This window comes from Pongo abelii, chromosome 23, assembly GCF_028885655.2.
Source record: "Pongo abelii isolate AG06213 chromosome 23, NHGRI_mPonAbe1-v2.0_pri, whole genome shotgun sequence".
NCBI classification, from domain to species: domain Eukaryota; kingdom Metazoa; phylum Chordata; class Mammalia; order Primates; family Hominidae; genus Pongo; species Pongo abelii.
This window is the reverse complement of record NC_085929.1, coordinates 37,912,950-37,932,729: the sequence shown is the minus strand read 5'-3', so window position 1 is coordinate 37,932,729 and position 19,780 is coordinate 37,912,950. Positions and strand designations below refer to the sequence as shown.

The 19,780-nt window shown below is 46.1% G+C and overlaps 1 protein-coding gene and 1 non-coding gene across 18 annotated transcripts in view; both read left to right on the top strand.

Annotated features, from left to right (window-relative positions):
• Positions 1–3,382: 3,382 nt before the first annotated feature.
• EIF4ENIF1 (eukaryotic translation initiation factor 4E nuclear import factor 1) overlaps positions 3,383–19,780 on the top strand; it is a 60,843-nt gene continuing 44,445 nt past the window's right edge. For 10 of the 17 annotated variants that reach the window (XR_008517718.2, XR_008517719.2, XR_008517717.2 and 7 more), the window contains exons 1-2: positions 3,850–4,242; positions 4,645–4,767. Coding sequence is in view for 7 of the 17 variants with exons in the window: in XM_054543334.2 (XP_054399309.1) it covers positions 4,147–4,242; positions 4,645–4,767 (219 nt within the window). In the remaining 10 variants the exon portion in view is untranslated. Of the gene's footprint in view, positions 3,487–3,538; positions 3,698–3,838; positions 4,243–4,644; positions 4,768–19,780 lie in introns of those variants that run through there. The other 7 variants (XM_063722849.1, XM_024240050.3, XM_024240052.3 and 4 more) reach the window with 7 other exon arrangements.
• LOC112130673 (U6 spliceosomal RNA) lies at positions 13,948–14,054 on the top strand. The gene has a single exon (XR_002912906.1). It is a non-coding gene; the product is annotated as a U6 spliceosomal RNA (small nuclear RNA).

Here is a 19,780-nt window from a genome sequence, read left to right as displayed (position 1 = left end):
CTGGGCGACAGAGCGAAACTCGGTCTCAAAAAATTATAAGTTATAGGCCGGGCGTAGTGGCTTACGCCTGTAATCACAACACTTTGGGAGGCCAAGGCGGGCGGATCATGAAGTCAGGAGATCGAGACCATCCTGGCTAACACGGTGAAACCCTATCTCTACTAAAAATACAAAAATTTAGCCAGGCGTGGTGGCGGGCGCCTGTAGTACCAGCTACTCGGGAGGCTGAGGCAGAATGGCCTGAACCAAGGGGGCAGAGCTTGCAGTGAGCCGAGATTACGCTACTGCACTCCAGCCTGGACGACAGAGTGAGACTCCGTCTCAAAACAAAATTACAAACTATCAGGCCCGGTGTGGTAGCTCACGCCTGTAATCCCAGCACTTTGGGAGGCCGAGGTGGGCGGATCACGAGGTCAGGAGTTTGAGACCAGCCTGACCAACATGGTGAAATCCTGTCTCTACTAAAAATACAAAAATTAGACAGGCGTGGTGGCATGCGCCTGTAATCCCAGCTACTCAGGAGGCTGAGACAGGAGAATCACTTGAACCTGGGAGGCAGAGGTTGCAGTGAGCCAAGATCACGCCATTGCACTCCAGCCTGGGCGATACAGCGAGACTCCTCCTCAAAAAATAAAAAATAAAAATAAAAATAAAAATTATCCTGCCAAGGAAAGTGACATTCAAAAGCTACAATGAAACAAGAATTTGCAATTTGCAAGCATCTAGCTTTTGCCAGGCACAGGTGAAAGAAGTTTATGGAAGCCTCCCTTAGATTATTACCTTTTTTCCTAGGTAATAACCATCTTCTTCTTTTATAAGGACAGAGTGAGACTTTGAGAGGTAAGAAATGAGTTGAGGCCAAGGTTCTACAAGACATTAAAGGAGCCTAGTGGAAAAGTAGGTCCTAAGTAGGATAGACCAGAGGGCTCAGGAAATTAGTTCCAGCTATCAAATCATGATAGCTACAATGCCCTGGGCACTGATTTCATGTATGGCTTGTGGTGGTTTAAAACATGCCTACACATTCCTTGACATTCCTCCCATATAGAGGTGGAGTCTAAGTTCCTTTGCTTTGAATATAGGGTAGCCATGCTGACTCCTTTCTAAGGAACAGAATGTGGCACATGGCAGAACTGATTCCAGGGCTAGGTTAAGAAAGGCAATACAGCAACTATATGGCTTTCTTGTTCGCTCTCTGAACACTTGTCCTTAGAATCCGGCCATCATATTTCAAGGAAGCTCAGGCCACAGGGAGAGGCCATGTGTAAGTGTTCCAGGGACAGCTGTAATGCTCCCAGGTCTTAGCTGACAGCCACCATCAACCACCAGACATGTACGCTTTTACGGGACCCTCAGCCCCATCCTTTGGGCTGCCCCCACTGGTGCTGAATGGATCAGAAACCAGCTGTCCCAGCAGGAACCAGCCCATTTTGCAGATTTGAGAGCAAAATATAATTGGAATTCTGGGGTGGTTTGTTACATAACAGTAGGTAACCAGAAATCCATAATTTCTGGGTTTCTAGTATTTTCTTTTTCAAGAAAGGTCAGGTGTGGTGGCTCATGCCTGTAATCCCAGTGCTTTTGGAGGCTGAGGCAGGAGGATCGCTTGAGGCCAGGAATTCGAGACCAGCCTGAGCAACATAGCAAGATTCCATCTCTGCAAAAAATCGTTGAAAATTAGCCTGCTGTAGTGGCAGGAGCCTGTAGTCCCACTATTTGGAAGGCTGAGGCTGGAGCAGTAAGCTATATTATGCCATTGCTTTCCAGCCTGGATGACAGAGCAAGACTCCATCCCCCCCAAAATAAAATAACCAGAGCAGTGTTTTTAATGTTATCTTTAATTCCCTCTGCAAGCCTAAAAAGTAGGTATACTGCGATTCCTTTCTGAAAAATGAGGAAAGGGAGATCCAGGTGGTGAAATGCCTGGCTCAGGTTTCACACTAATTGGCAGGGTCAGGATTTAGCAGCTTCAAAGAACGGGCCTTCTCCACTACTCCGGGGAGTCTCCAAGACACTAAAGGGGATTAGACCTGTTTCCCACAGCTTTAGGAAGAATTTGGATTCCAAAAACAGCTTGATTTTTAAAATCATAAAAACACCTGCTGTATTATCACCTACAACGTGTCTCTGTATAGGCTTAAAAAGGCTCAGCAGCTTTATGGGTTATATATGGTTTTTTACCCACCTTATCCTGTTTAATCTTAACTGCCCCATGAGCAGGTTATATCATCTTCCCAATTTCACAGGTAAAACTAAGGATCAATAGACTAACTCTCCATAGCTTGCAGGAGGTGGCAGAGATGAGAATGCAAACTCAGGCCTGATTTGCAAGTGTTTCCCCCTGCCTCTTGCCTGTAAAAAAATAGTTTGTAAGAAACACACTTTATTCAGTAATACAAACGAAAAGAAAAAGTTTGCTGTTGCCAAGATTCACAAGAAGGGAGCTGAGTTAGTGGTCACTCACTGCCCAACACCCTAATTTCACAAGTGAAGTTCAGTTCGAACAAAGTAGGCCTCTTGGAAGAAATGTAGACGTCGCTGTCCTTTAACGAGGAAAATTGCGTTCTCGGGACTTCACGCCTACGTATCGCTTCACACCAACGCTGCGCAGTACCACAGGGCAGAAATGGGTGCTTGTGGTATTCCAGCACATAGGACCTCCTCCCCAGGACGCAGTTACCCGCACTGCTCACATATTTGCATTTCTGTGGCCCCCCTGTCAGCCCGAGTCTGCACTACGTGGTAAGCGCTTGACATTCGCCGTCTCATTTCCCCAAATCCACTCGCACTTCCCCTTTCTGTGTAGGTTAAGGACAGATTCAGGTTACCGGAGGGAAAGAACATTTCAATGAATTTGTTAGTCGCCTTTATCGCTATCAAAGCCAATCGTGACAAGTTTGTCTTTTAATGCAGCAACCAGTACTCTCGCATAAGCCTCACAGATTTACAGAGAGGCCATTTTAGAAACACGACCTAAACTTAGGTTAAGTCAGCTTTGCCCAAGATCACGCCACTCGCAAAACAGCTGAGGTTCGAACCCGCACTGGGAAGGCTCGGAAGACCCCAATCTCCTATCTCAAATTCCCACTGCCGAAGCCCCACGGTTCTCTGCCTATGCGAACCGTGCAAATACAGCGGTGGTCGCGCCACAGGCCGCGCCAACCCAGGCCCATCTAGCCACCGCCTCCGGGAGAGTGGCGTGCCGCGAGTCTCGGGTCCCAAGTGCCGCCCGCTCTGCCCCGCAGCGCGCGTGGGAACGCGGCGGCGGCGGCCTCGGGGCTGCCCACGGCGACCGCCTGCGCGCACGGGAGCGGGCTTCCGCTGTCCCCACGGTGGCCTCCTCCTCGCCGCCACCGCCTTCCCACCGCCCGGCCCGCGCAGGGGCTGGCGTCCGGGGAGCGCGCGGCAATGCTGCTTTTTCGCCCGGCACCGCTGCAGCCACCTCACATCCGGGCGCGCGGCGGGGAAGGCGGCGCCGGGGCCCGGGTGCGTGGAGGGAGTTATTAAGGGGGAGGGGGCCGAAGAGGAGGGGCGGAGGGCCGGGCTGCAGTTACGGCGGCTGAAGAGAGACAGCCCGAGCGGGTCGGGGTGGGGGCGCGAGAGCGAAGGCTGCGGGGAGCCGCGCTGGGACCGGCGCGGGCAGCGGGGAGGGGAGCGGCGGCCGAGGCAAAGGGCCGCCGAGCGGCGGAGGCACCGAGTAAGGGCCGGCTGCGGTGGCGGCTGGGTCCGGGGCACCGCGCGCCGGTGCTCGCGGGTGTAGAAGGGGCGCGGGCGCATTGCTCCCGGGGTCGCGTGCGTGAGCGCGGGCGCCGGGGCGCCCGCAGGGGGTGGGCAGGGGCGCGAGGCCCGCAAGGCGGCCGGCGGGTAGCCGGCGGGCTGGCTTGCGGGGACCGAGCCGCCGGGCCGGGGAGGACGGCTGCGGGCCTGCGCTAGCTCCAGCTCGAAGCGCCCGGGCCGGGAGATTCGGCCTCCCTGCTCCCTGCGGCCGGCCGCCTCTCAGTGAGTACGGTCCCCGCCCTTCCTCCGAAGGAGGCCGCTGGGCCCGGGCCTGCGTGAGGGGCTGCGGGTTGGGGTCGCGGCCCGGGGAAGCCAAGTTTCGGAGCTGAAGCCGGTGCCCGCCCTTTCCTTGCCATCGGCGCCCCTGACATGGCCACAGGTGCGGCTGGCCGGGCGAGGGGCGCTCGGGCCCCGTCCCCAGTCCCTGATCGCTGGATAACAAGGGGCAGCTGGCGCCGTCCATTGGCAAGTGACAAGCACTTTACAACAGACTTCGCGGGTTCCCAGCCTAACCAGTCTTCTACCTGCCCCCACTCCGGGAAACTTCCCCACCAGTCTTGAAAGATCCCCATGGGTGGCAGCTACTAGTCTTGGTTTCTTTTCTATTAAAGCTGCTTAAAGGTTATATACCTTGAGTTGGGCACCTTCTACTTTTTACCATGTTGATGCTTAGGATACTAGGAGAGAGAACTGAGTACCAATGATTCTATCTCCAAGTTCTAATTTATAGCATAATTTTGGGGTGGGGACTTGTTTTTAACACTAGCTGTTTTGAGAGATTAAAAAGTTTCAGCTTCTGAATAAACAGCCAAGATTTCTGAAAACTTACTGTTCTCGGTGACAATTTTGTGCCGATTTATCTTCCAGGTGCAGAGCGTTGTAGACCAAGGAGCCATGGATAGGAGAAGTGTGGGTGAAACAGAAAATGGAGATGCTTTCCTTGACCTGAAGAAGCCGCCTGTCTCCAAATGCCCCCATCGCTATACAAAAGTAGGGTTTGCCGTTAATGAAATAGTGTTTCTTTTTAGGTGGCAAAGTTAGTAACATTGTATAACTATTTCATTCCTATTAAGTGGTAATCTCATTCTGACTCACTACATGGACTAAATATTAACTAAATTTAGTAGAGCATTACTTTGAACATTTTTCTGCAAGTGTAGATACCCAGAGTTTAAACTGGAATTTGCTTTGAGAGGCTTTTAGGTGAAGGGAATGTAGGCTTAGATTTTTTTCAAATTGCGGATCAGTATACTTGGTAAGTTCTGTAAGAGCTATGTAATTTGTATGTTATTGATTTACATACTGTACTGTGAGGATTAAAGCTCTAGGATGCGTTACAAAGTTAGTGTCCTCTGTATTGATGTTTCCTTAAGAGGCAGACTCCCCATAGGAATGCTCTTGAGTGTGCTTGGCAGGGGTAACTGGATTTTTCAGTCCTGTTTTTTTATTTCCTATTACAAATTGGATATGGACTCAAAAAAGTAAGGCTTCAGTCATATTTCCCCTAGCTAAAAACTGGAGATGCTTAAACTGCTTGTCCAGATAACTGCTTTTGGGAGAGAGAGGAAGTCATATTTATTAAAGATCTTGCTTCAGTAACTGTCTTGTTGGCTACCGAATGTTTTTGAAGAGGTTGACAGGACTCAAATTGTAAATTCATTTCTGGGTCCCTGAAATGTGTCAGGCTGGATCCCATAAAACTTGCTCAACAGTGTTGAAGCAGTTGGGACCACTGATGACAAGAAGGGTTATATCCTAATATCCTAGTTGGGCACACATCCATATATTTCGTTAGTATGGACTTTTCTTTTTTTTTTTTTTTTTGCACCCGACAGGGCGTCACTTTGTCGCCGAGGCTGGAGTGCAGTGGTGCGATCGTGGCTTACTGCAGCCTGGACCTCCCGGGCTCAAGCCATCCTCCCATCTCAGTCTCCTGAGTAGCTGGGACCACAGGCGTGCCCCAGTATGCTTGGCTAATTTTTGTATTTTTTATGGAGATGGGAATTCGCCATGTTGCCCAGGCAAACTCCTGGGCTCAAGCAGTCCGCCCACCTTGGCCTCCCAAAGTGTTGGGATTACAGGGGTGAGCCACTGCCAGGCCTCAGTCATGGACTCTAACATGGCTTATTGTTCCTGGCTTCCTGGGATACTGATTGGTTAATGTTTTAAAGCCAGCCCTTGTTTATGTACTGGTGCACTACTCTTACCTACTTGATAAAGTATCAAATACTGTCAGATTAATACTCATTTTCAGCACTGAAGGAAACTGAACTGCAGTAAGAGAAATGTTTTCAGGTGTAAAGTGTTCTTGGTTGATTGCTGTCTTAGGATGATCTGTTTTGGCATGACAGCATGTAAGTTGATAGAAAACTTTTTCCACATTCAGATTTGGTCTTCCCAAATATATTTTCTCTCAAACCTGAGAGTGTTTGAGTAGTGTTTCACAACTTAAATTCATTTCCTAAAATGTTGATAGGTGGATTCTGAATGGAGAAAAGCCATCAAATGAAGGGAAATGAAAATCTTCCAGTACTTTTTTTTTTTTTTTCAGATGGAGTTTTACTCTTGTTGCCCAGGCTGGAGTGCAATGGCACAACCTCTGCCTCCTGAGTTCAAGCGATTCTCCTGCCTCAGCCTCCTGAGTAACTGGGATTACAGGCATGCACCACCATGCCCAGATGATTTTTTTTTTTTTTTTTTTCATAGTAGAGACAGGGTTTGTCCATGTTGGTCAGGCTAGTCTCGAACTCCCGACTTCAGGTGATCTGCCCGCCTCGGCCTCCCAAAGTGCTGGGATTACAGGTGTGAGCCACCGCGCCCAGCCGTTCCAGTACTTATTTTTTTGTTTCTTTGAGACGGAGTCTCGCTCTATCCACCAGAGTGCAATGGTGCGATCTTGACTCACTGCAGCCTCCGCCTCCTGGGTTCAAGTGATTCTCCTGCATCAGCCTCCCGAGTAGCTGGGACTACAGGCGTATGCCACCATGCCCAGCTAATTTTTGTAGTTTTAGTGGAGACGGGATCTTGCCATGTTGGCCAGGCTGGTCTTGAAATCCTGAACTCAAGTGATTCACCTGCCTCAGCCTCCCAAAGTGCTGGGATTACAGGTGTGAGCCACTGCGCCTGGCCCCCTTCCAGTACTTTTTGTTTATTATTTTTTTTGAGCCGGAGTCTCACTGTGTCGCCCAGGCTGGAGTGTAGTGGCGCAATTTCGGCTCACTGCAACCTCTGCCTCCCTGGTTCAAGCGATTCTCCTGCCTCAGCCTCCCGAGTAGCTGGGACTACAGGTGCACGCTGCCACACCCAGCTAATTTTGTTTTTGTATTTTTATTTTTATTTATTCATTTTTTTTGAGACGGAGTTTCGCTCTTGTCGCCCAGGCTGGAATGCAATGGTGCTATCTTGGCTCACTGCAGTCTCTGCCTCCAGGGTGCAAGTGATTCTGCTGCCTCAGCCTCCCAGGTAGCTGGGATTACAGGCGTGCACCACCACGCCCAGCTAATTTTTGTATTTTTAATAGAGACGGGGTTTTGCCATGTTGGCCAGGCTGGTCTCAAACTCCTGACCTCTCTGGTCTTGAACTCCTGACCTCAGGTGATCCACCCGCCTCGGCCCCCCAAAATGCTGGAATTATAGGTGTGAGCCACTGCACCTGGCCTTTTTTTTTTTTTTTGGTATTTTTAGTAGAGACGGTTTCACTGTGTTGCTGGTGTTGAACTCCTGAGCTCAGGTGATCCACCCACCTAGGCCTCCCAAAGTGCTGGAATTATAGGTGTGAGCCACCGAGCCTGGCCCCTTCCAGTACTTTATTTTTATTTTTATTTTTTTGAGATGGAGTTTCACTCCTGCTGCTCAGGCTGGAGTGCAATGGCACGATCTCGGCTCACTGCAACCTCCGCTTCCCGGGTTCAAGCAATTCTCCTGCCTCAGCCTCCTGAGTAGCTGGGATTACAGGCATGCACCACCATGCCTGGCTAATTTTGTATGTTGGTCAGGCTTGTCTTGAACTCCTGCCCTCAGGTGATCCACCCACCTCGGCCTTCCAGAGTGCTGGGATTATAGGTGTGAGCCACCACGCCCACGCTTTCCAGTATTTTTTGAACTAAAGGTCTAACCAGTAGTTTACTGGTAGAGTCCAGGCAGAGAGGCTTTTGAATCACTTTCACACACTGATCAGAGGTTAACATGTATATTTCATCTTTGTGTATGTTGCTATCTTTATGCTTACATCATTTTTAGGGAGATATTTGTCTTTCTTAGGGTAGGACTTATGTTTCTTTGCAGTAAACATTAAGAACCTCAGTATTGTCCATTTTTGACAGTCCAGCCTCAGAATTCTGTCATACTTAGATAAATGTGCCTTGAAGAACTGGTTAAAAGCATTTTTTAGCTTAATGACAGTGGAGCTTAGATTTAAGTCTTTTCTACCAAATTAATTGGAAATAGGTTTACTTTCTACTCTTAAGAGGATTTAGTTAATGACAATTTTAGGATGGTGTTTAGGCAGTGTTAGGGTAGTGCTTTCATGGTTTTCAACACTCTAGTAATTTTATGCGGGACTTGGGGATGACGAAGTCTTCTCCCTTTAAAGAGAGCTTGAAATGATTATGTGTTCCTAGCACTATAATAAATGTTAGTTCCACAACTGGAATAATATTCAAACCATCCTTCTTCCTTGTCTATGTACTGAGATCAAAGTACTGGAATAAATAGACTTTAATGATGTTTCTGCCACTTCAAGTTCACGGGCTAGAAGATCTAGAAGTAGTAGAGGGCAACTGTTCTCATTGGTGATTTTGAGGTGGAGTTTCACTCTTGTTGCCCAGGCTGGAGTGCAATGGCGCGATCTCAGCTCACCGCAACCTCTGCCCCCCAGCTTCAACCTATTCTCCTGCTTCACCCTCCTGAGTAGCTGGGATTACAAGCATGCACCACCACGCCCAGCTAATTTTTGTATTTTTAGTAAAGACAGGGTTTCTCCATGTTGGTCAGGCTGGTGTCAAACTCCCGACCTCAGGTGATCCGCTCAACTTGGCTTCCCAAAGTGCTGGGATTACAGATGTGAGCCGGCTGGTGATTTTTTTTTTTTTTTTAATAGGTGGTGTATTCTGTGGAAACTTGTAGCTGTGTATGTTTACTCACAGGGTCAGAAAAACACATTGGCCAGATGAGAGGGCCCCTTAACCTTTGACCCTTCTTAGTTTAGTGTTCAGTCGCTTTCTGGGATAATGTTAGTAGTTTGTTGTTCAGAATTCGAAGAGTTTTTCTTTTTCCCCCATGAGTAGAAGTATAGATGTTTTGGTTAGGTGCTTTTCAGGGTAATGTACCAGAGTTTCCTTTTGTGTTAAGACATCCTTTAGTTAACTTGTTTCTCAAATGTTAATATGCCTGGGGGATCACCTTTAGGCCTTGGGAAAGGAATTCTGAGTGGTAAGCAGGGGTGGTCCTGAAGATTTTACTTTTTAACCCACTCCCAAGTGGTGCACATGCTGCTGGTCCACTGACTATACTTTTTGGTATCAAGGCGTTGGTCTTCCTTAGAGAACTTGATAAATGGTGTTGGTGATGTCAAGTAACTCAGATGCATAGTTACTCTTTGGGGTTCAGATGATGTTCATTGTGCTTCGAAGAATATCTTAGGACCTCAAGTTAGAGTCACATTGGGTGCATTCAGACCTACTCCTAAATCTCAGTGTGGGATGGTCATAAGTGGGTTTATCATATGCACCTGTTACCCTGAGGGTCTTGAACCCCTAAGTTATAAATGCCGGTCTGTTTTGTAGGCCACATTCCTAAGACCAAAACCTATATTTTGGTAGTATCTAAGTATGCATTTTTAAAGTGATTGGATCATGTTGAAGGACTTCTGGAGGTTATAGAGTGGGGACTCACCTGAAAGTTATGGTTTAAGAGTGGTTTAGACAGTGGTTCTCAAAGTGTGGTCCCTGAACTAGCATTAGCATCATCTGGTAACTTGTTAGAAATACAAATCTCAGGCCTCTTCTCAGTGGTATTAAAGGAGAAACTTGGGGAGTAGAGCTTAACCGTCTGCATTTAACAAGCTCTTCAGGGGATTCTGGCTCTGGTTCAAGTTTGAGAACCATTGGCTTAAGAAATGATCACCTGCTCGCTGGGTGTGGTGGCTAACACTTGTAATCCCAGCAGTTAGGGAGACTGAGATGGGAGGATTGCTTGAGCCCAGGAGTTCAAGACCAGCCTGGGCAGGATGACAAGACCCTATCACTACAAAAAAAATTTAAAAATTAGCTAGGTATGGTGGCATATTGCCTGTAGTCTCAGCTAAACGGGACTGAGGTGAGAGAATCGTTTGAGGCTGCAGTGAGCCATCATCATGCCATTTCACTACAGCCTGTGCAACAAAAAGAGACCCTGTCTCAAAAAAAAAGATCGTCTCCTGGCAGTGGTGCTCATTCAACTTTTTCTTCACCAGAAGCCCTTGTTCACCAGTTCTGGAATATAGTACCTGCTATTCTGTTAGTGATGCCGTCTTCTGCTTGAAATACAAAATAGAAATGTTTTAGGCCATCCCACTATTCAGATCCATGTGGTTTTCTTTTCTGTTTTTTTGTTTTGAGACAGAGTCTCTGTCTCGCCAGGCTGGAGTGCAGTGGCCCTATGTCGGCTCACTGCAACCTCTGCCTCCCGGGTTCAAGCAATTTCCCTGCCTCAGCCTCCTGAGTAGCTGGGACTACAGGCGCGTGCCTCCATGCCTAGCTAATTTTTTTTACATTTTAGTAGAGATGGGGTTTCACCATGTTGGCCAGGATGGTCTTGATCTCCTGATCTCATGATCCACCCACCTTGGCCTCCTAAAGTGCTGTGATTACAGGCATGAGCCACCACGCCTGGCCTCACATCCATGTTATTTTCTTCAAGTGAATAGACTAATCTGTTTTGTTTGTTTGTTTGTTTTTGAGACCGCGTCTCATTCTGTCACCCAGGCTGGAGTACAGTGTTGCGATCTTGGCTCACTGCAACTTCTGCTTCCCAGGTTCAAGCAATTCTCCTGCCTCAGCCTCCTTAGTAGCTGGGATTACAGGCACGTGCCATGATGCCCAGCTAATTTTTGTATTTTTATTAGAAACGGGGTTTCACCATATTGGTAAGGTTGGTCTCAAACTCCTGACCTCAAGTGATCCACCTGCCATGGCCTGCCAAAGTGCTGGGATTACAGGCGTGAGCTACCGCACCCGGCCAAATAGACTAATCTTATAGAGGATACATACGTTATGCTGTTCTTCTTTTGCTCCTGTGTTTTGCCACTGATTCCTTATTAAATGACTGTCACCTGCCAGTTGGACAGGGAATAAAAAGCAGAGACACTCAGAACATTCAGCTTGATACTAACCAGTGTTAAACATGCGTGTTAAAGTTAAGTGAATGTTGAATTATCTTAGTTTAACTTCATGTGGAATTTTTTTTTTTTTTTTTTTTTTTGAGACAGGCTCTCACTGTGTTATCCAGGCTGGAATGCAGTGGTACAGTTAACTCACTGCAGCCTCGAACTCTGCATTCATGCGATCCTTCCACCTCAGCCTCCTGAGTAGCTAGGACTACAGGTGTGTGTCACCACACATGGCTAATTTTTTCATTTCTTTGTAGAGATAGGATCTCATTATGTTGCCGAGGCTGGTCTCCAACTCCTGACCTCAAACGATCCTCCTGCTTCAGCCTCCTAAAGTGCTGGAATTCCAGGTGTGAGCCACTGCATCTGGCCCCACGTGGACTTTTCATAACCTTGACTAGTTACAAAGTGGCATTATTGTAGTCATTAGTGTCTCCAGGGATCTTTAAGGGAGGCCATCCTAATTTGTGGCTGGTAGGCCAATTGGTCATAGCAGTCAGTACAGCCATGTTTGTCTTTCCTTTAAAACAATCAGGAAAATGGACAAGCAGTTGAAGTGACTGACTTGAGTAATCCTAGCCTTCTTGGATATAATCAGAAGACTTGAAGCCAATCCCCAGAGAAAAGAGTAACTTATTTAAATCCTAGGTTGAAACAGGAATCAGGTGGTCAATTTTTCCTGTACAGAAATCTTATTTGATAACTTTAAATGTATCTTTCATAAACTGAATAGTAACTCAGGTGGCATTTCTGTGACAAATTTAGTTATAAACTTTTTAAGCTAATTTAAGGACACCTATTTATGTTGGAGAAGGTAGAATTATGGTATGAAAAGTCATTAGGAGGACAAGGTGGGAGGATGAATTGAGTCAGACTGGGCAATATGGTGAGACCCCCATCTCGTTAAAAAAAAAAAAAATATATATATATATATATATATATATATATATATATATATAGCCAGGGGTGGTGATGTGCACCTGTGGTCCCAGATACTCAAGAGGCTAACGTGGGAGGATCACTTGAGCTTGGGAAGTTGAGGCTGCAGTGAGCTATGACTGCACCATTGCACTCCAGCATGGGCAACAGAGTGAGACTCTGTCTCAAAGAAAAAAAAAATTATTCAATCTTAATGTGTGAACTGTCCAGAAAACCTATCTAACTGGAAGTTGTTAGAGCGGGCTGGCTGGGGGCTGGCTGGCAAGACCATAGAAAATAGCTTCTGACTGCTTTTTCCTACCCATTCCTTTTTTGTTATTGTTGAGACAGAATCTTGCACGATGTTGGCTCACTGCAACCTCCACCTCCCAGGTTCAAGTGATTCTCCTGCCTCAGCCTCCTGAGTAGTTGGGATTACAGGTGTGTGCCACCATGCCCAGCTAATTTTCTTTTTTTCAGTAGAGACAGGATTTCGCCATGTTGGCCAGGATGGTCTCAAACTCCTGCCCTCAAGTGATTTGCCCACCTTGGTCTCCCAAAGTGCTGGGATTACAGACGTGAGCCACTGCACCCGGCCCCTGCCTGTTCCGTTTTGTTTTGTTTTCAGAGGGAGTTTCGTTCCTGTTGCCCAGGCTGGAGTGCAATGGCGTGATCTCGGCTCACCGCAACCTCTGCCTCCTGGGTTCAAGCGATTCTCCTGCCTTAGCCTCCGGAGTAGCTGGGATTACAGGCGCACGCCACCATGCCCGGCTAATTTTTTGTATTTTTAGTATAGATGGGGTTTCTCCATGTTAGGCTGGTCTCGAACTTCTGACCTCAGGTGATCTGCCCGCCTCACCCTCCCAAAGTGCTGGGATTACAGGCGTGAGCCACCACGCCCGTCCAGGAATATTTCCCTTTTAATCCCCCTTCCATAAATGTGACTTATGTGAAATTCTACATGTCAGAGTGTCCCTCAGAATGCATAGTTGTTTCTGCATATGATTTCTGCAGAAATAAATGGATAAGGATTTTAACCATTGTTCTTTGGGGCTTTTGTTGAGATTCATTTGCTTTCCACTTTAATACTGATCACCAAAAGTGGGTGTTCATACTAGTAATTCCCCAATAGGTTTTGGGAGCCTTGACACATTTTCTTTAAGGAAGCCTGCTGCAACTAAGAAAATATGTTTATGCTTCCTTGGGTGTGTGGCTCTTGGGCAATTAGCAGCTTGTTCTTGCCTAGTCAGGTTTTAGTAACCTGTGCAAAAATTGAAGTCTCAGATATTAACTCATATTCTCCATATGGTAATCTTAATGAATTCATTCGTGATCAGTAAGTTCCTATGGGTTAAGACTTTCCAGGCTAGGCACAGTGGCTCACACTTGTAATCCCAGCACTTTGGGTGGCTGAGGCAAGATGATCACTTGAGCCCAAGAGTTCAGACCAGCCTGGGCAACACAGCAAGACCTCCTCTCTACAAAAATTTTTTTAAATTAGCTGGATGCGGTGGCATGCGCCTGTAGTCTTAGCTGCTTGGGAGGCTGAGGCAAGAAAGATCACTTGAGTCCAGGAGTTTTGAGGCTGCAGTGAGCTATGATCATGCCACTGCACTCCAGCCTGAGAGTGAGACCCTGTCTCAAAAAAAAAAAAAATCTCCAAAAGGATAGATTAAAAAAAAAAAAAAAACCTCTCCAAAAGGGTAATATCACATCCTTTCTTCAAATACTCATAAGAAGGGAGCACTCCTAGTTAGAGTGGCCAGTTCCCAAGTATTCTGTCTTTAGCCATAGTTGAACGTTTTCTTTGAAAATATCCCAAAGGGGTATTTCCACGAATAATGTTAAGGGCTCTTGATGAGATGGCAAGTTTAAAAACTCTTTTCGTGCTTGCTTCGGCAGCACATTTACTAAAATTGGAACGATACAGAGAAGATTAGCATGGCGCCTGCGCAAGGATGACATACAAATTCGTGAAGTGTTCCATATTTAAAAAAAAAAGACTCTTCTCTTGGCCAGGCATGGTGGCTCACGCCCATAATCCTAACACTTTGGGAGGCCGAGGCAAATGGATTACCTGAGCTCAGGCAGCCTGGCCAACATGATGAAACTGCATCTCTACTAAAATACAAGAAAACCATTAGCCGGGCATGGCGGCATGAGCCTGTAATTCCACCTACTCGGGAGGCTGAGGCAGGAGAATTGCTTGAACACCGGAGGCAGAGGTTGCAGTGAGCTGAGATCGCACCACTGCACTCCAGCCTGGGTGACAGAGTGATACTAAAAAAAAAAAAAAAAAAAAAAACAACTTCTTTTGAGAGATGTAGGGGCGGGGACAAGAGTAATCCGTCTATGTGGGGCACTGAACTGGGCACACAGGATATATTATGTGGACAGTTATAAAGAGAGCAAACTGTTTCTTTTTTTTTTTTTTTTTTTTGAAACAGTCTCACTCTGTCGCCCAGGCTGGGGTGCAGTGGTGCGATCTCAGCTCACTGCAAGCTCCGCCTCCCAGATTCATGCTATTCTTCTGCCTCAGCCTCCTGAGTAGCTGGGACTACAGGCGCCTGCCACCATGCCCGGCTAATTTTTTTGTATTTTTGATAGAGATGGGGTTTCACCATGTTAGCCAGGATGGTCTCGATCTCCTGACCTCATGATTTGCCCGCCTTGGCCTCCCAAAGTGCTGGGATTACAGGCTTGAGCCACCGTGCCCGGCCATTTTTTTGTATTTTTAGTAGAGACAGGGTTTCACTGTGTTAGCCAGGATGGTCTCAATCTCGTGACCTCGTGATCCACCCGCCTCGGTCTCCCAAAGTGCTGGGATTACAGGTGTGAGCCACTGCACTCAGCATTTTTTTTTTTTTTTTTTTTTGAGACAGAGTCTTGCTCTGTCCCCCATGCTGGAGTGCTGTGGCATGATCTCGGCTCACTACAACCTCTGTCTCCTGGGTTCAGGCAGTTCTTGTGCCTCAGCCTCCTGAATAGTAGCTGGGATTTCAGGTGTCCACCACCAGGCCCAGCTAATTTTTTTATTTTTAGTAGAGACGTGGTTTCACCATGTTGGCCAGGCTGCTCATGAACTCCCGACTCAAGTGATAGCTGGTCTCGGCCTCCCAATGTTTTGAGATTACAGGTGTCAGCCAGCACGCCTGGCCCAAACTGTATTGACTTAGCTCATGGTTTCTCTCTTCCCCACTTAAGTAGGGGATCTTCTTGTGCTGGGATACCACCTTAAGCATCTTAGGATCATGTTGGAAGGTAACACATTTAGTGCTGTAAACAGTGAGGACGTTTTCTCTCATTTTTCCCTAAATGTCCACGTGGATCTTGGGCCACATTTTGAGAAACATGCTCAATTGGAAGCAATAATTTTTAACCTCTTTGGCGTTCATTGGAAATCTTTTGAAGGTGTGAACATTCACTGCAGAAATTGCACAAATGCATCATTTTCCATATGGTTTCAAATGGGAGGTCTTACACTCCTTGACACCATGGAACTGGTTTAAGAAGTCTTACTTTTCAGGAACAGTAAATACTGTTTACCTAGATGTTTACAGTGACTCCCTGCCACTTTTACAGCCCAAGAGTTGTCTTGTTTCTAAGCCCATTTCTTAGTGAAGAAAATGGCTCTTTATCCTCTATGGACAGGCGAGCTATGTTTTAGCCATTGTATTTGGTCAAAAGCGCGCCCTGGCACAAATAATGTTGCTGGTGTGGTTAATGTCAGTGTGTAACTAGCTTGCTACTCTGCCTTCTGCTCTTATAGGCCTGTGAAGTTTGTACATCTGTTCACTTAAGCATCACACCTATGTATGCTAAGCATGTAAAGTCAGCAACGAAAACTGGAATACGGAAGTGAAAATGAGAATTTTGTTAATTCTTGTTAACTGCGAGTAGTTGGTGTTTATCACTCTGTGATTAAAGCAATAACTCTAAGAGGAAAGATTATATTGAACAAAACATTAACTTCGAATAGCCTCTCAATTTCAATTTTTTTTTTTTTTTTTTTTGAGACAGAGTCTTGCTCTGTCGCCGAGGCTAGAGAATCTCAGCTCACTGCAACTTCCGCCTCCTGGATTCAACCAATTTCTCCTGCTTCGGCCTCCCAAGTGAGGCTGAGATTACAGGCATGCGCCATCATACCCAGCTAATTTTTTAATTTTTAGTAGAGACAGGGTTTTGCTATGTTGGCCATGCTGGTCTTGAACTCCTGACCTTAAGTAATATGCCCGGCCTCTTTTTTTTTTTTTTTTTTTTTTGAGACAGGGTCTCTGTCACTCAGGCTGGAGCACAGTGGTACAATTACAGCTCATTGCAGCCTGGATCTCCTGGGCTCAACCAAGTAGCCTGGACAATAGGCATGCCACCATGCCCTGCTTTTTTTTTTTTTTTTTTTTTTTTGAGATAGGGTCTCCCTCTTTTGCCCAGGCTGGAGGGCAGTGGCGCAGTCTTGGCTCACTGCAACCTCTGCCTCCCAGGTTTGCAATTCTCATACCTCAGCCTCCCAAGTAGCTGGGGCTACAGGTGTGCACCCCCACATCCGGCTAATTTTTTTGTTTGAGACAGAATCTTACTCTGTTGTCCAGGCTGGAGTGCAGTGGTGTGATCTTGGCTCACTGCAACCTCTGCCTCCCAGGCTCAGGCAATTCTCCTGCCTGAGTCTCCCGAGTAGCTGGGATTACAGGCATGCCAGGCTGGTCTTGAACTCCTGATGTTAAGTGATCCACCCGCCTTGGCCTCCCAAAGTGCTGTGATTACAGGTGTGAGCCACTGTGCCCGGCCCATATTTTCCTATTTTTAAACTAATATCCTTTTTCTGTTCCAGGATTCCATCCAGGATATCATATTACGTTTAGTTGTCCTCTCTCTTTAGGCTCCTATTTTTCTTTTTTTAAGACTGTTACTTCTGTTAAAGTATTTTTTGATTCCCCATCAATAGGACCAAAATTAGGCTTTTCTGGATGTTTTGTGGTTGTGTTAAAGTGTTAGCCTTTCCCAGGTGACTCCTAAATAAATAGGTAAAATCATTATAGAGTTCAGCAAACAGCTGTACTAGTAATTGAGAACACCTATTGGGATCCCTGTTACCTTTGGAGTTAAAAGTTTCAAACAAAACACCACTTAGAAACTTCTGTACGTTAAGAATTTACACATTTAAGTGTGAAAGATTGTCTTTGATTGAATAGCACATTAGGGTTCTTAGTATCTGCATGGGGTAGTAAGGGGATATGTGATAATCTTTAGTTACTTTTAAGAGTAAAAAATTGCTTTGCAGTGGTTTTTCCTGTAGCATTATGTATAAGTATTTCCTATATTGCAAGGTCCTTCCTGTTTCTACTAGAAAAATTTTAAGCCCTCTTGTCCTTAGGATTTCTGTATTACAGTAATACCTGATATCTTCATAACTACTATTGCTCCACCCTCCCTGAACCCCTCCCCCAGCCCCAAAGTTGTGCTAACCCTACAGATCTGACACCATGTTTGCCCTGCAGATTTCTCTGGAGTCTCCTGTGGTGTGTTTTGTTTTTTTCTTTTTTTGAGACAGGGTCTCTGTCACCCAGGATGGAGAGCAGTGGTGCGATCACTGCAGCCTTGACCTCAAGTGACCCTCCCACCTCAGCCTCCTGAGTACTCAGCGGGGACCACACTCGATGAATTTTTTTTTTTTTTTTTTTTTTGAGACGGAGTCTCGCTCTGTCACCCAGGCTGGAGTGCAGTGGCGCGATCTCAGATCACTGCAACCTCAGCCTCCCTACAAGTAGCTGGGATTACAGGCGTCCGCTACCACACCTGGCTAAGTTTTATATTTTTAGTAGAGACAGGGTTTCACCACGTTGGCCAGGCTGGTCTCAAACTCCTGGCCTCAAGTGATCTGCCTGCCTCAGCCTCCTATGGTGGTGGGATTACAGGCGTGAGCCACTGTGCCCAGCCCACTCGATGAATTTTAAAATTTTTGTGTAGAGACGGGTGTCTCCTTATATTGTCCAGGCCGATCTTGAACTCCTGGACTCAAGCAATTATCCTGCTTCAGCCTCCCAAAGTTCTGGGGGTACAGATGTGAGCCACTGGACCCGGCTGACTCCTATCTTTACTGGTGATTTATAGGTTATATGTTCTTTGACAATTTTTTTCAGAATTTTGAACAGCCTCTAGGTATTTCTTTATATTTGGAACTCTGTTTATCTCAGTTTTACAAATTTTTATTAGTATTTCTATCCAGTTATAAGACAGGTAATTCATAAATAAATCCTAAATAAATGCAAATGCCTGATTGATATCCTGGTCTTAAAAAAATATCATATAGTCCTAAGGCATCTTCTTGTCCTGAAGAAAACATTTAGATGCTTCAGTTTTCTGTAAACACTGAGAGAATTCATGGTATGCCATACCCAGTGATTCTTGTGGGCTGATTGAGCAAATCTGTCCCTCCATCCTTACCCCAAGATGTTGAATCAGTGATCTGAGAAGCAGTGCACATTCTCCTACTACAAGGCCTGGGATGGGAGTGTTGCCAAAGTCATGGCATAGTGGAATGTGCTTTTTTGCAAGGCAGTTGCAGCATTTTACTGGTGCTGAAAGTTTCAGAATTGCTTTTTTTTAACTTTATTATAAAAAATATTTCAAAGTATACCAAAAGGAGGCAGTAGTTTGTTGTATATGTGGGTAGAAATGTGTGTTAGTGTGCGTGTGTGTATATATATGTGTATATATGTAAGTGTGTATATTTCCTAGCTCTACTGAAAGGGCCTTCAAGAAAATGAGGATACCCAGTTCCCAGACCTTGGTGTTTTATGCAGTTCCTCACTTAAAGAAACTAGGATTTCTCAGAAATAGCTGATTCCAGGGCTGGGACAGGATGAATACAAGATAAGCTAGAATGTATGACAGTTTAAAAAAAAAAAAATATGGCATGTTGAAAAAGACACATGGGCCAATTTGAAGAGGCACCCACTGGCAAAATCTGGGACAGTTTGAGCACCACATAATTCAGGACATTAATGAGTTATAGACCAACAGAAAAACCAGGAGTCAGCCGGGCACGGTGGCTCACGCCTTTAATCCCAGCACTTTGGGAGGCTGAGACAGGCAGATCACTTGAGGTCAGGAGTTCCAGAGCAGTCTGGCCAACGTGGTGAAACTCCATCTTTACTAAAAATACAAAAAAAAATTAGCCAGGCGTGGTGGTGCATGCCTGTAGTCCCAGCTATTCGGGAGGCTGAGGTGGAAGAATTGCTTCAACCCAGAAGGCAGGGGTTGCAGTGAGCCAAGATTGCGCCAGTGCACTCCAGCCTGGGTGACAGAGCAAGACTCTGTCTCAAAAAAAAAAAAAAAACTAGGAGTCTGTGAGTCCATACCAATAATACATAGGTATATAAACAGGGGAAAGGAGGACTTGCCTTTACAGTATGATGCCAAGTGCTGGCTGGTAAATATGGAGACAGGGCTAGAGTGGCATAATGAAGAGTGGTTTGGTCAAGAATCATTAATGGATGCTAACTTTAGTGGAAAACTGGAGACCAAGATATTTGGATGATTTTAAAGTGTCTCCCCACAGATTGCATGCTAAATGCAAATAGGAAAGCAGTAACTAAATAGTAGAGAAACTAGAGAATACCTTGACCAAATGATCAAAATTAGCACCATAGATAAAGGACAGATGAACATCATGGGCATCCAGAAGTGATGGTCTGTGAAGGACACAACACCTCTTCAGTT